This window comes from Grampus griseus (assembly GCF_964374135.1).
Source record: "Grampus griseus genome assembly, chromosome: 3".
Taxonomy (NCBI): Eukaryota; Metazoa; Chordata; class Mammalia; order Artiodactyla; family Delphinidae; genus Grampus; species Grampus griseus.
The window spans coordinates 157,720,842-157,733,955 of NC_139019.1; the positions used below are offsets into that span (position 1 = coordinate 157,720,842).

Consider the following 13,114-nt stretch of genomic DNA (forward strand, 5'->3'; position numbering starts at 1 on the left):
GGGGCAGTCAACGGTAAAACACTGGTGAAATAGGTCACAACTCTAGGCCAAAAATCCATTATCGTTATCATCAGTGACAGTACCACAACTGTGCCCTTCAGAATTAATAATCACTCCTAAGGATCTTCATTTGGCACCAGATGATGCGTTTAAGAGAAACACTCTGGGAGGTTTTGAATCAGACTTGGTTTTTTGTTAGCCAAGTTACAGGAGAATTTTTAAAGTGGGGGGAAGGGAAGAAGGAAACGGACCAGGAAAAGAATTTAAGCCATCATCTATAAACCAACAAAGCACTGATAGTTCCAAACATTATGTCAGAAACTAAAATGACTGACATAGGCTCAAGTGGTTTATAAAAAGACTACACCAGCAAAGTCCCCATTTATCTGTAGAGTTCAGAAACTAAAACAAGGAATATTTCAGCTTAAAACCTTATCTCAAGAGAATCATATACACTTCACATGAATAAAAATACCTGAAACCAAACATTTTTAAAAGCTCCGATACCCAAAATGTAAAGAAAAATATTAATTCAGAAGACTCAATCAATCCATGATAATCACAAAACGGCTGGGCAATCTCTATCTCCCTTCCACACTAACCATCCATCCCATGGAAGACCATGGGAGATCAGACCTTCCAGACTTACCTTCCAGACCTTCCAGACATCTGGCTGCTGCAAAATTCTATGGAGACTCCTTGTGGAACAGCAGTTTCCCATCTCTTGTGTCTCTCCCTATCGTGATCATGCAGGAAGCAAGTCTGGCTGGGCTATTTCTTATCATTGTCTGTCACCCATCTGCAGCATGGTATTGTACAGATAAGGAAAAAGTAGTTCCCTTTCCCCCAGAAGGTTGAGGCTCAGGTACAGGGTAATTCTCCTGTGCACACAGTCATTATTTAGGCCGACTCAGTGACTTCAACAGGCTTAATCATGTGATCAGGTTTGTTGCCAGCTGCGTAATGCTCCCACATCTGTAGATAGAGCCGCTCTAGGTCCATTGTGTATTGTTTGGTGCTGAACAAAGGGCTAGATGTTCTCTGCTTCCAGACTTTGCCACGAAGTTTCTTCAGGTATTCTAGATCAGTTCCCAGTTTCATAGCTATGTCTTCATATTCTTGTCTATTTTGAGCAATAAGCTCAAGACAGCCTAAACAAGTGAGCTGGGAAGCTGCAACTCAGGAAGCAAGAGTCTCTCCTGGCATAGTCACCACGGGTGTCCCTGACCAAAGGACATCCATCCCTGTGGTGTGTCCATTACAGAGTGGAGTGTCCAAGCAGACATCAGCCAGCTGGCCTCTCCAAACATGTTCCTCTTTAGGAGCAACAGGTGAAAAAATGATACGGTTCTGGGGAAGGCCCATATTTTGTGCATACTGTTGAATATTAGGTTCTCCTACTGCTGGAAAACGCAACAGCCACAGTACACTATTGGGAACACGCTTCAGAATATTTGCCCACATCTGCAAAGTAGATGGGTCAAGTTTATATAACTGATTAAAGTTACAGTACACAATGGCATCTTCCGGTAACCCGTACTGAGAACGTGTGGTTACAATAATGGTACGGGGAACCTCCTCTCCAGTGGCAGCCTTAATGTTGATCTGGGTAGTTGCCAGTCCATTGCTAAGACTGAATCCATTAATTGTTATCTGAATTTGTCCTCTGTTAATCATTTCAATAACTGCCTCTGCAATAGTATTCATAGGAATGACAGGCATATTAAGAGCTGTATTACTGCTGTCTGCGTTGTCTCCTCCATCAGGACATTTCATCTTGACAATCTGCACATCTGGGAGACTATCAAGAAATGCTTTGAGGTCGATGCCATTCAGCACAATCCGATGGTCATAAATGTGCCCATTGGACTTAAAATCGATGACTGCTTTCTTCTTCAGGTGAGGGAACATATTAGCATGATCACCAATAAAGAAAGCATGGGGCATATAAGCCAGTTTCTCAGAATACTGCTCAGCAACTTCAGCAGGTGAAGTTTCCTGATCAGTGATGATATAATCCATGAAAAGCACGCCACTGGTCCCAGGGTAGCCCAGCCACATTGCCTGAATAGGAGCTGGCCTGAGAGCAAAGAGTTCATTTCGAGCACCCCTGGTATAACCATTCATATTTACAAGGATGTGTATACCATCTTGATGGATGCGATCAGCTGCTTTCCCATTGCATGGAATCTGAGAAAGATCAATGAAATGATGGGCTTCTGCCATCATCTTCGCTCGGAAGTTTGTGCCATCATCTGGGCTCAGGGCATAACAGGATACCTCAAATTTATCAGGATTGTGCATGCCTGGAATAGACTGCATAAGATGAGAAGTAGGATGATTCCCAAAGTCAGAACTCACGTATCCTACACGCAGTCGACCATCACTGAGCTTCAAGTCTTTTGGATGTTCATACGGTGGTTTGTGAAGGACACTGATCTCATCCAAGCAGAGGTTCCCGTGGCTCTCAGCAATAGCCTTCCTGAAGCCATGAGAAAGAGGATAGAGCATACTATGATGAGGCTGCACAGAAGGCAACCTATTCTTCTCCAGCTGGTCAGCCACAATGCTGACCAACTTCTTCATTCGCTCATCATAGTCTGTCCAATCACAGACAATCTGCAGGCAATGAGCCAAATCACAATAAGCGTCAGGAAAATCAGGTTCAAGCTTCAGAGCAGTGCGATAAGAAGCAATTGCTTCTGGAATATTCCCTGAATGCTTGTGAATGGAAGCCAGATTGCTGTGGGCATCCGCAAGTGCAGGGTTAATCTGAATGGCACGAGTATAACACTGCAAGGCTCCCTGAACATCCTGCATCTCCTTTAGAGTGTTTCCCATGTTACAGTAGGCATCAGCAAAGGTAGGACTGATTCGAACAGCCTCCTTATAATGCATCAGAGCTTCCTGCAGTTTTCCCTGCTGCTGCAATACACTTGCTAAATTTGAATGGGCAACAGCAAACTCTGGGAAGACTTCTAATGCTTTACAATACAAGCGAACTGCCTCTTCAATGTTTCCCTGGTCTCCTTTGATATTGGCTAGGTTATTCAGAGAGTCTGCATGGGTGGGACACAGCCGCAGAGCTGTATTATAACAATCTTCTGCTTTGGCAACACTGCCCTTCTCTTCCAGAGCGTTGGCTAGGTTGCAGTAAGCATCAGGGAAATGTGGTTGCAATTCAATAGCTCGCCTGTAGGTGTCTATTGCCAGATCCATCAGGCCTTGCTCATAGTATACACAAGCCAGGTTGGCACGTACCACTGCATGATTTGGGTTCAAGCTTAGGGCACAAAGGTAAACTGCCACAGCTCTGTCAAAAATCCGTGCCTCTTGCAAGACGTTTCCTAAATTGATATAAGCATCCAGAAAATTGGGGTCAAGGGTGACAGCCTTTTCAAAGTGATGAATTGCAAGCCAAATCTCCCCTTGTGCATTGAAAACACAGCCACGATTACTCCAAGCTACTGCAAAGTTCGGTTGCGTCTCCATTGCTTTCAAATAACATGCCTTGGCTCCTTCCAAGTGACCCAGGGCTCTGAGCAGGTTCCCCAGGTCACTGCGAACACAGTACAAATCAGGATTGCACTGAAGAGCAGAGACGTAAGCTTGTACTGCCCCTTCCATGTCGCCTGCTGCTACCAAAGCGGCTGCCAGGTTAATATAACCATCGATGAAATCTGGTTTGAGATGCAATGCATGCCGGTAATGCTCAATTGCTTCCTGCAACTGCCCTCTTTCCTTGTACACATTCCCCAAATTCGAATAGGCTTCTGCCAGAAGAGGGTTCTGTTTAATTGCCAGAGTACTAAAGTGGGCAGATCTGTCCAGCCTTCGACACTGGAAGTGTAGAGATGAAAGTAATAAAAGTACTCCAGTATTGTCTGGCTCTTGTCTCCACAGCTGCATGCAGTGTCTCTCAGCTGCCTCAAAATCTCCTGCCTGATATTCTCGATGTGCCAACTCAGCTAACCCTTGGAAGGAAAGCATACGTTTCGTTGGTTCTGTGCTGTCGGCCACGTTGCCCACAGAAGACGCCATCTGGAGCTTCTGCAGAGAGTGAGAAAAGAGGTTAATTGAGTCCCGCTGCCGCCACTACTGGCAAGAATGTTTCTAGAGGTAGCAAATATGAGGGCAGCAGCCGTACCACTGCTTTGGCAGGCTTAAGCGGCGGCGACAGTTACAGGCACCGAACCTTAGGAACTCTGGTTGGTCGTCTAACTCTCACGCTCTTGAAATCTTCATTCTTAACCCTGCCCTCTTCCATCATTTTTCTCCTAATCAGGGAATAAAAATTACCTATACACTTGCCTTAGAAGAAATCAAAAGTCAGTAGTCCAAACACTTTTTAAAATTCTGTTTTCTGTCCAGTTGGAAAGGAAATACATGATTGACTTTACTTCATCATTCATACAGTCAATGTGGAAAACATTAGGGCCGTGAATTTCAATACAGTAAGTTCAGAACATTTTAAATTGGCCTTCCCAAACCACTAATAAGTAACCGATGTTGTATATAATGCTAAAATCTTACAGACTGAGTTTGATATTTTTAAAGTTCTGAAAGGATTAGCTAATTTCTCCTCATCATACTTCTCATGCCTCAAACCTGAGTATTACTTTTTTTAAAATAAATTTATTTATCTTTATTTATTTATTTTTATTTTGGCTGCGTTGGGTCTTCAATGCTGCGTGCAGACTTTCTCCAGTTGCGGCGAGCGGGTGCTACTCTTTGTTGCGGTGCCTGGGCTTCTCATCACAGCAGCTTCTATTGTTGTTCCACAAGTCTATGGGTTCCTTTTTAGGTCCTATGAAGAACCCTAGAAATTAGTTCATGGAATTATAGGTTTTTGCAAAATTGTCAAAAGTGAGATATTTTAACTTCCATCAGGTAAGACCAGCGTCTCTTTCTTTGCCAATTTTCCTTCTATCATATTCCGCTATGTTGGATCATATTGGAATGGCCACAGGCTTTTTTGAAATCTGGCTAAGGAGATTGTCTTTTTTCTGTGGTATGCGGGCCTCTCACTGTTGTGGCCTCTCCCATTGTGGAGCACAGGCTCTGGACGCACAGGCTCAGCGGCCATGGCTCACGGGCCTAGCCGCTCCACGGCATGTGGGATCTTCCCGGACCGGGACACGAACCCGTGTCCCCTGCGTCGGCAGGTGGACTCTCAACCACTGCGCCACCAGGGAAGCCCTAAGGAGATGTTTTAAGTGAGGCTATTATGTGATTTTCAGACATCACCATATGTAATTGACTATATACTATCCCATTACAGGAATAACTTCCAGTACTCATACTGACTACTCTACTGACTTAACTAGCACAAGACACAGAAGCATAAGGACAAAAACCACCTTACAATATAGCCATGTCTTGCACTTCACAGCTCTCAAAGCATGTGCGTTTGAAGAAGAAAAAAAGAACTGAAAAGTACGAAACCAGAAGCTATTCTGTGGAAAATTATTTCAATCATCAGGCATGTGAAAGATAAGTCAAAGATTCAGTTCTCATCAATGCTTAGTCAAAACGGAAATTTTCTTCTGTCAAGAATATACTCCAGGGGCTTCCCTGATGGCGCAGTGGTTAAGAAGCCACCTGCCAATGCAGGGGACAAGGGTTCGAGCCCTGGTCCGGGAAGATCCCACATGCCACGGAGCAACTAAGCCGGTGTGCCACAACTACGGAACCTGCGCTCTAGAGCCCGTGAGCCACGACTACTGAGCCTGCGAGCCACAACTACTGAAGCCTGTATGCCTAGAGCCCTGCTCTGCAACAAGAGAAGCCACCGCAATGAGAAGCCTGTGCACCACAACAAAGAGTAGCCCCCACTCCCTGCAAGTAGAGAAAGCCTGCGCACAGCAACGAAGACCCAACACAGCCAAAAATAAATAAATAAATATACTCCATCAACAATGTGTGTAATGGAATGGTGTGAATGAGTATCTTATCAGAATTCCTGTAATGCACAAACCTATAGCAGTACTGAAATCAGTAATGCATTTATAATAGTAAATACTTATGAGGAAGTAATCCATAGAGGTTTTCTCAAAGTTAACAATGAAAATTAATGTGACATTATCAATAATAAATTGTGAAGCTGAAATAAACTTTTCTAAACTATTAATAACTAGAAGCAAATTCTAATCAACCATGGTACAAGAAATCTATGTCTAAAAACTACAAAGTTTATTTCTTAAAATTTGATTTCGAAAATACATAAACTGTCGTATGAGGAGGCAGTTAAAGAATATATAGCTAAAAGAGTGGGGGAAAAGTTTTATAGAGACACATCTGGCAGTAGTTCATTTTTAAATGTCATTTTTCTAGATTTTGTGACACCTATAGTATTGATATTTGAAAGCATTTAAAAAATTGTAATTTGAAGATTTGCTACTTCCAGGTAGAATAAAATATTTTGAAGCAAAACAACGTTTCCACTGAGAAAAACAAAAAAAGCCAAATAAAATAGCCAGCATTCAATCAAAAAGTTCTAGACAAACCAAGGGATAGAATCATATGACTAAAATTCTAAGAAAAGAACAGATAATACAAAAATATTTATATAAGATATTGTGTATGTTTATCAGGAAAAGTCTTTATCAAGAAAAGACTTTAAAATCATCAGAATTAATATTATATTTTATTTATTTGTATATTATATTTATATATAGATATTTATATATTTATATAAAGAACTTAAAGATAAAGCCCTAGTTAAGGCAGTGACAATAGCAGTAGCAGTGGGAGTGAAAAGAAATGGTTATATTCAAGCATATTTTGTCAGGAAAAGTCCAAGATCAAATGTCTGACTGCATACATGGGATGGATAGACGGAGTGGGAAAAATCAAAGTTAACTATAGAGGTTCTAGTGAAGATGGGGTTGCCGTCACCCAACCCAAGGGGTTGCGATCATCCCCAAGGTCTAGGAGACTCAAAGGGAAGGTCATGGTCAGAGGCAAAGTTAATTGGTGGGAAAATAAGACTCCCAGTCTCTCCATCTCCTTATACCAGTTTTTTTTTTTTAACATCTTTATTGGAGTATAATTGCTTTACAATGGTGTGTTAGTTTCTGCTTTATAACAAAGTAAATCAGTTATACATGTGTCCCCATATCTCCTCCCTCTTGCATCTCCCTCCCTCCCACCCTCCCTATCCCACCCCTCTAGGTGGTCACGCACCGAGCAGATCTCCCTGTGCTATGAGGCTGCTTCCCACTAGCTATCTATTCCTTATACCAGTTTTGTTTTTCTGCTCATATACGTAGCAGCATTTCATTCAAGGGGAAAGTCATTGATCTGACTGGTCAAATTAAACAACATAGTTCAAGGCACATTTACAGTGGTTAGTTCCTCCACAATTTAGAAAGTCACATTCACAAGTTCCCTCTTCCTACGCCGCGGAACACATTGGCCATTCCTCCAAAGTTTCCACTCCACAGAGTGGAGCAGAGATGACGTGAGCCCAGAACTGAGAGCTTGGCATGAGATGGTGTCAGCCCCACGTAGAGCTCTGGCATAAGTTATAACCCAACCCAGCTCTACAGAGAGCTCTGCATGGAATCCTGGGAGTAAACTCAGCCATAATAATGGGATTCTGTTTTGCATTTGCTTTTCTTCCTTGCTTAACTTTCCCTGGCCACTCTGACAAACAAACTTTCAGGCATTCCTGGGCCACTCACTAACTTTATTCCATTTAATGTCATCCAGATTCCCAAGAAAATTACTAACTATAAGGAGGGAAATTTGGAACATGGTGAGTTTTAGATGCCTGAAATATACAGGTCATTGAATCCAGTTAAGTAGCAAATTATCTGGATCTCAAATATGCCAGTAGAATAGCAGACTAAGCTCAATTTAATGTACTCTTACTGGAGACACATGTACATTCTGGGTCAATTTTGAAAAAGTTAAAAGCACATAGCTGAGATTAAAAGAAAGAAAGGAACACCTGCATGTTTCAGAAAGTAACAGAGAAATTAAATCCAGAGAAAGAAGAGCGGACTGATGTCTGTGGGTTCCGTTCCTTAGTATAGGCCTTATGTAAATAGGGGCTGGAGCTAGAAATCTAACATTACCTTGAGGCCAGGAATTTATAGACTCAGGATGGAACAATATTGAGAAGTTGGTACAGATATCCTACAGAAATTTCATGAGGAACTGCTTAGTCCATTAAGAGGGCCAAGGGCGGTGGTGAGGAAGATTGATATCTCTTGAAAACCTTCAGGTACGGAAAACATCAACACCTCTGAAAAGCAGGCCTCTCCTTCCCAGCGTTGTGATGGCCAGGTTGTCACTAACCTGTAAGGCCCTGTATGAATCAGAAACTGCAAGGAGAGTAATTCAAAGAAAAACAGATGCAGGATGGGCGTGGCAATAAATCCTAGGACCCTATCAGAAACAAAATTAAAACCACTCTAAAGGGAAATTTTAACAAACCAGAGCAGATAGTATCCTAATCAGAATAGAATAATAATTCTCAGGAAGTTACTTTAGTTATTTAAGTAATATTCAATGCATTTCCATGGCCAGGCCCTTCTGAAGAATTCGAAAACATATACAAACAATTCATTTACATCTTATATATCCCACCAACCAGAGCAAAATTCACTTAAGTACTGTACTGGTGAAAAATGGGCAGCACTATGGAGACAATAAAAAGGTGTTTACCATCAAAAAACGTCAAGGTAAGAAAGATAATGTCTAATTTTTAATTATCCTGTGGTTTATTGAAATCTTTTGGAAACCCAAAATAGAGAAAACCTAGGAGGCAATGAAGACTTAAATCTTTAGAGATTTATCAACTCATCTATAAAAGCTTTATTAATCTCTTCTTTTAATACCATTCCGGAGAGGTATAAATGTGTCCAGAGATAGGGTTGAAGAAGCCTGAGAGAATTTCAATTGTTTACTATTCTTGGTCAGCTATTAAGACCTTTCAGGAGCATCTTGATTTTCATGGCATCATCCAACAAAAAGCAGGATATTTTACAGAAAGTCCTGGTCCACTTTTTGGCTTGCTTTTGTGTTTATGTTTTTGGTTTTCTCACACTGGGCAGTACATTAGGCTACCTATTGCACACTCCCTCATTCATGCATGCATTCATTCAAACAATATTTACTGAGTTGAGATATTTAATTAACACCCAATAAATGATGTTTAGATGAATGAATGTGCTTTTTATCAAAGTAAGTGTAAGTACTGAGAAAAATTACAGAATGTATGATCCCATTCCCACAAAAGCGTATAATTGTGTTGAGGATATAACATATGCTGGTGAAATAACTAATATATCACATTGGACAGTTTCTAAGTTCAAAAATGAGTTTTTATAAATAATCAGAGCCTAAGGAGGACAAAGAAGGGACAGTTCATTATGGGTCGAATCTATGAATAAATGTACATTTCAGATGAGATTTGAGATTGACCTTAAAGAAAGAAGAGGACTTAGATACATGAACAGAGAACAAAAAAGGCATGGTGATAGCATGTGCATAGATAGTGTGGCCAATATTTATGTTCTTCATTAAAGACAGTCAGAGATAACCCAAATGTAACTGTTTCCATGGGTCCATTCTCAGTATCCAAACAAAACGGCAAATCCTATCTTAGTAAAACTAATGAAAAACACAATCTTTAACAAAGACATTGTGAAGGAAAGGGGGACAGAAAGGCTTGCATCCCACACCACACAACAAAACTTATTTAATTATTTGTTTCATTCTCTCTCTCTGAAAATTTCCTCTCCCTCTCTCTGTACGTCTCTCTTCTCCCACATCTGGCCACACTCTACCACCCACCTTTCCAGATCTTTCCAGAACTCTCCATCCTAGTTTCATTATGCCACAAGTTAAACATCTCACAGGTCTCCAGGACGCATCCTCATCACTTATTCCACAAAGACAAACAAAGGACACTTCTCAGGATCACGTTTCTTGGAAGGAAGAAGTCACGAGGAGTGATTATAAATAATATAAGGTGGAGAGCAGTGACTTAAAATACCATTTTTCCTCTTAGAATGTGAATACAGGGAACTTTGGGAAACTAGAAAATCTAGAAAGGATTCATTGATAATTATTTATTTTCAATGAATAAAATAAAATGTAATAATACGGCTAAACTTTGACAGGTTAACTTTTTCAAAAGTTGCTTTCACACACCTTCACTATTGGGATGTTTGATAAACACATCTTTCTTCTTTCTTTGCAGATACTGGCACCAAACTTTCAAACAATAAGAACCTTCCCATAAGTCCCTTGCCAGGCAAGATTAAGGTATAACAATCCAAACAGATTTTTGAAGAAGATAACTGGTTGAAAGCACAGGAAAAGAGCTGGGTTGCTCTTTTTCAACAGTCACATAATGAGTAATGTGGGAATTGGTTTACAAAGTCTCTCTCCATGAGGGGCTAAGGTTAAGATTAGAACTTCTGAGGCCAGAAGAGCAAAATAACTACAACAACACACATATTTTCAAGAGGCGCCCTTTGGATGTGAGGGATTGATTTTTCCCACTCTTTTTTCAGCAGCCCACCTGGTGTCTTTATTAAATGACATAAGAGAATACAGTGTGGCCAAGAAGGCTTAGATTTCCTTAGCCCCAAGTCAGATATTCTCAAGTGACTGTCCACTCAAATTAAAAAGAGAGATTTACAAGAGGAAACTGGATACAACTGAGTGTACTTTTATTTCAGCCCTTTACCTGAATGTTTTGTTTTGTTTCCAGTTCTCCACTGAAGTTGCCTACATTAATATATTTTTAAGAACATTTCCTTACGTTGAAGTATTCATTCAGTATATTCATTTACTATAATTGAGAAAAGCCAAATGACTTAGGCAAATTCATTTCTATATTGCCACAGCAGTGTATTGTGAACTAAATGACACCTGGCAGTTCTTTACTCAGATACTAACTCAATTAGAAGGCAGAAGAAGGATACCTACCCATTCAGGGAAGGAAAGGTCACTTAGCCTCTGTAGCTGTCTTAGGTCTCTTATCATCACAGTAACAAATTGAAGACTAAAAACCATACGATCATCTCAATAGATGCAGAAAAAGCTTTTGAAAAAATTCAATATCCATTCATGGTAAAAACTCTCCAGAAAGTGGGCATACAGGGAACATACCTCAACATAATAAAGGCCATATATGACAAGCCCATAGCTAACATACTCAATGGTGAAAAGCTGAAAGCATTTCCCCTAAGATCAGGAACAAGACAAGGATGCCCACTCTCACCACTTTTATTGAACAGAGTTTTGGAAGTCCTAGCCACAGCAATCAGACAAGAAAAAATAAATCAATAAAAGGACTCCAAAATGGAAAGGAAAAAGTAAAACTGTCACTGTTTGCAGATGGCATGATACATAGAAAATCTGAAAGACACCATCAAAAAACTATTCGAGCTCAAACATGAACTTGGTAAATTTTCAGGATACAATAGATTTCTATATATAAATTTTGTATTTCTATACACTCACAGTGAACTATCAGAAAGAGAAATTAAGGAAACATCCCATTTACAATCGCATAAAAAGAATAAAATACATAAGAATAAACCTGCCTAAGGAGGTAAAAGACCCGTACCCAGGAAACTATATGACACTCATAAAAGAAATGAAAGGTGACACAAACAGCTGGAAAGATATACCATGGTCACGGATTGGAAGAATTAATATTGTTAAAATGACCATCATACCCAAGGAAATCTACGGATTCAATGCAGTCTATATCAACATATCAAGGGCATTTTCCACAGACCTAGAACAAATAATTTTAAAGTTTGTATGGAAACACAAAAGATCCTGAATAGCTAAAACAGTCTTGAGAAAGAAGAACACAACTGGAGGAATCATGCTCCCTGGCTTCAGACTGTGCTACAAACCTCCAGTAATCAAAACAGTATGGTACCGGCACAAAAACATCCATCACTGGAACAGAATAGAGAGCCCAGAAAGAAACCCATGCACTTATGGTCAATGAATCTATGACAAAGGAGGCAAGAATATGCAATGGAGAAAAGTCTGGGCTTCCTTAGGGATGGTTTCATCAATTAATTTGTTTTCTTAAATGGATCATACTTTTCCATGTCTTTGTATACCTTGTGAGTTTTTTAGTTGAACATTTGGCTTTCAAATATTATAATGTGGTGTCTATGGAAATCAGACTCTCCCACTTTCCCAGGGTTTTCTGGGCTTTGGATTGTTGAAGGCTGTAGTAGTCTGTTTGTTTAGGGACCTTTCCAAACTAGTTTTGCAATGAGTGTACTCCTTATCGTATGTAGGCACTGAAGTCTCTCTTCCTTTAGTTCATGTTTAGCTAATGTTTTGACAGAGATGTCTTTGAATTCCTGCACCTAAGGCAACAGTCACATAATGAGTAATGTGGGAATTGGTTTACAAAGTCTCTCTCCATGAGGGGCTAAGGTTAAGATTAGAACTTCTGAGGCCAGAAGAGCAAAATAACTACAACAACACACATATTTTCAAGAGGCGCCCTTTGGATGTGAGGGATTGATTTTTCCCACTCTTTTTTCAGCAGCCCACCTGGTGTCTTTATTAAATGACATAAGAGATGTCAAATATACACAAGCACATCCACATGCACACTCAAAACCACACACCTCTCCCCATTGTGCAGATTGCTGGATCACTCCTTCAACATTTAGCTGACCTGCACTGAGTTCAGGGCTCAGCTCATGGTAAAAGCTTAGAGACTCCTCTGGTGTTTTCAGAACATGCATCTTATCTTGAGTATGCTTGTGGTTTTCTTAATTTCTCTGGACACATGTGTACTTTTTGTATGTTCTAACTTCCCAAAGAATCTCCCCCAACTTTTGCTCCTGCATCTTATGTGGTCTATTGTATTTCAATGCACAGTCTTCTGCCCCAGCCATCTGTGCTTTGTTAGTTCACCTTGCACTTTTTTTGAGCAATGACCGCTGCTTTTCCAGCCTGTGTTCCAGGTTAGCTAAGACAGAGATAAGCATCTTGTGTCAGTCCTTCAGGTAACTCCCAGACAGGTTAGAACAGATACACATAATAATCCGAGAGTATGGTCTCTTCTGCTCCCTCCTGAAGCAGGATTGAGGGTCCCATACTACGAATGGTC

The 13,114-nt window shown here is 40.5% G+C and overlaps 1 protein-coding gene across 1 annotated transcript; it reads right to left on the reverse strand.

Annotated features, from left to right (window-relative positions):
• Positions 1 to 900: 900 nt before the first annotated feature.
• Positions 901 to 4,041, reverse strand: LOC309819940 (UDP-N-acetylglucosamine--peptide N-acetylglucosaminyltransferase 110 kDa subunit-like; the record flags this gene model as incomplete). The annotated part of the gene is made up of 2 exons (XM_082650374.1): positions 901 to 1,123; positions 1,379 to 4,041. The coding sequence occupies 2 exons, from the start codon at positions 4,039 to 4,041 to the stop codon at positions 901 to 903; spliced, it is 2,886 nt and encodes a 961-aa protein (XP_082506500.1).
• Between the last annotated feature and the right edge of the window lie 9,073 nt (positions 4,042 to 13,114).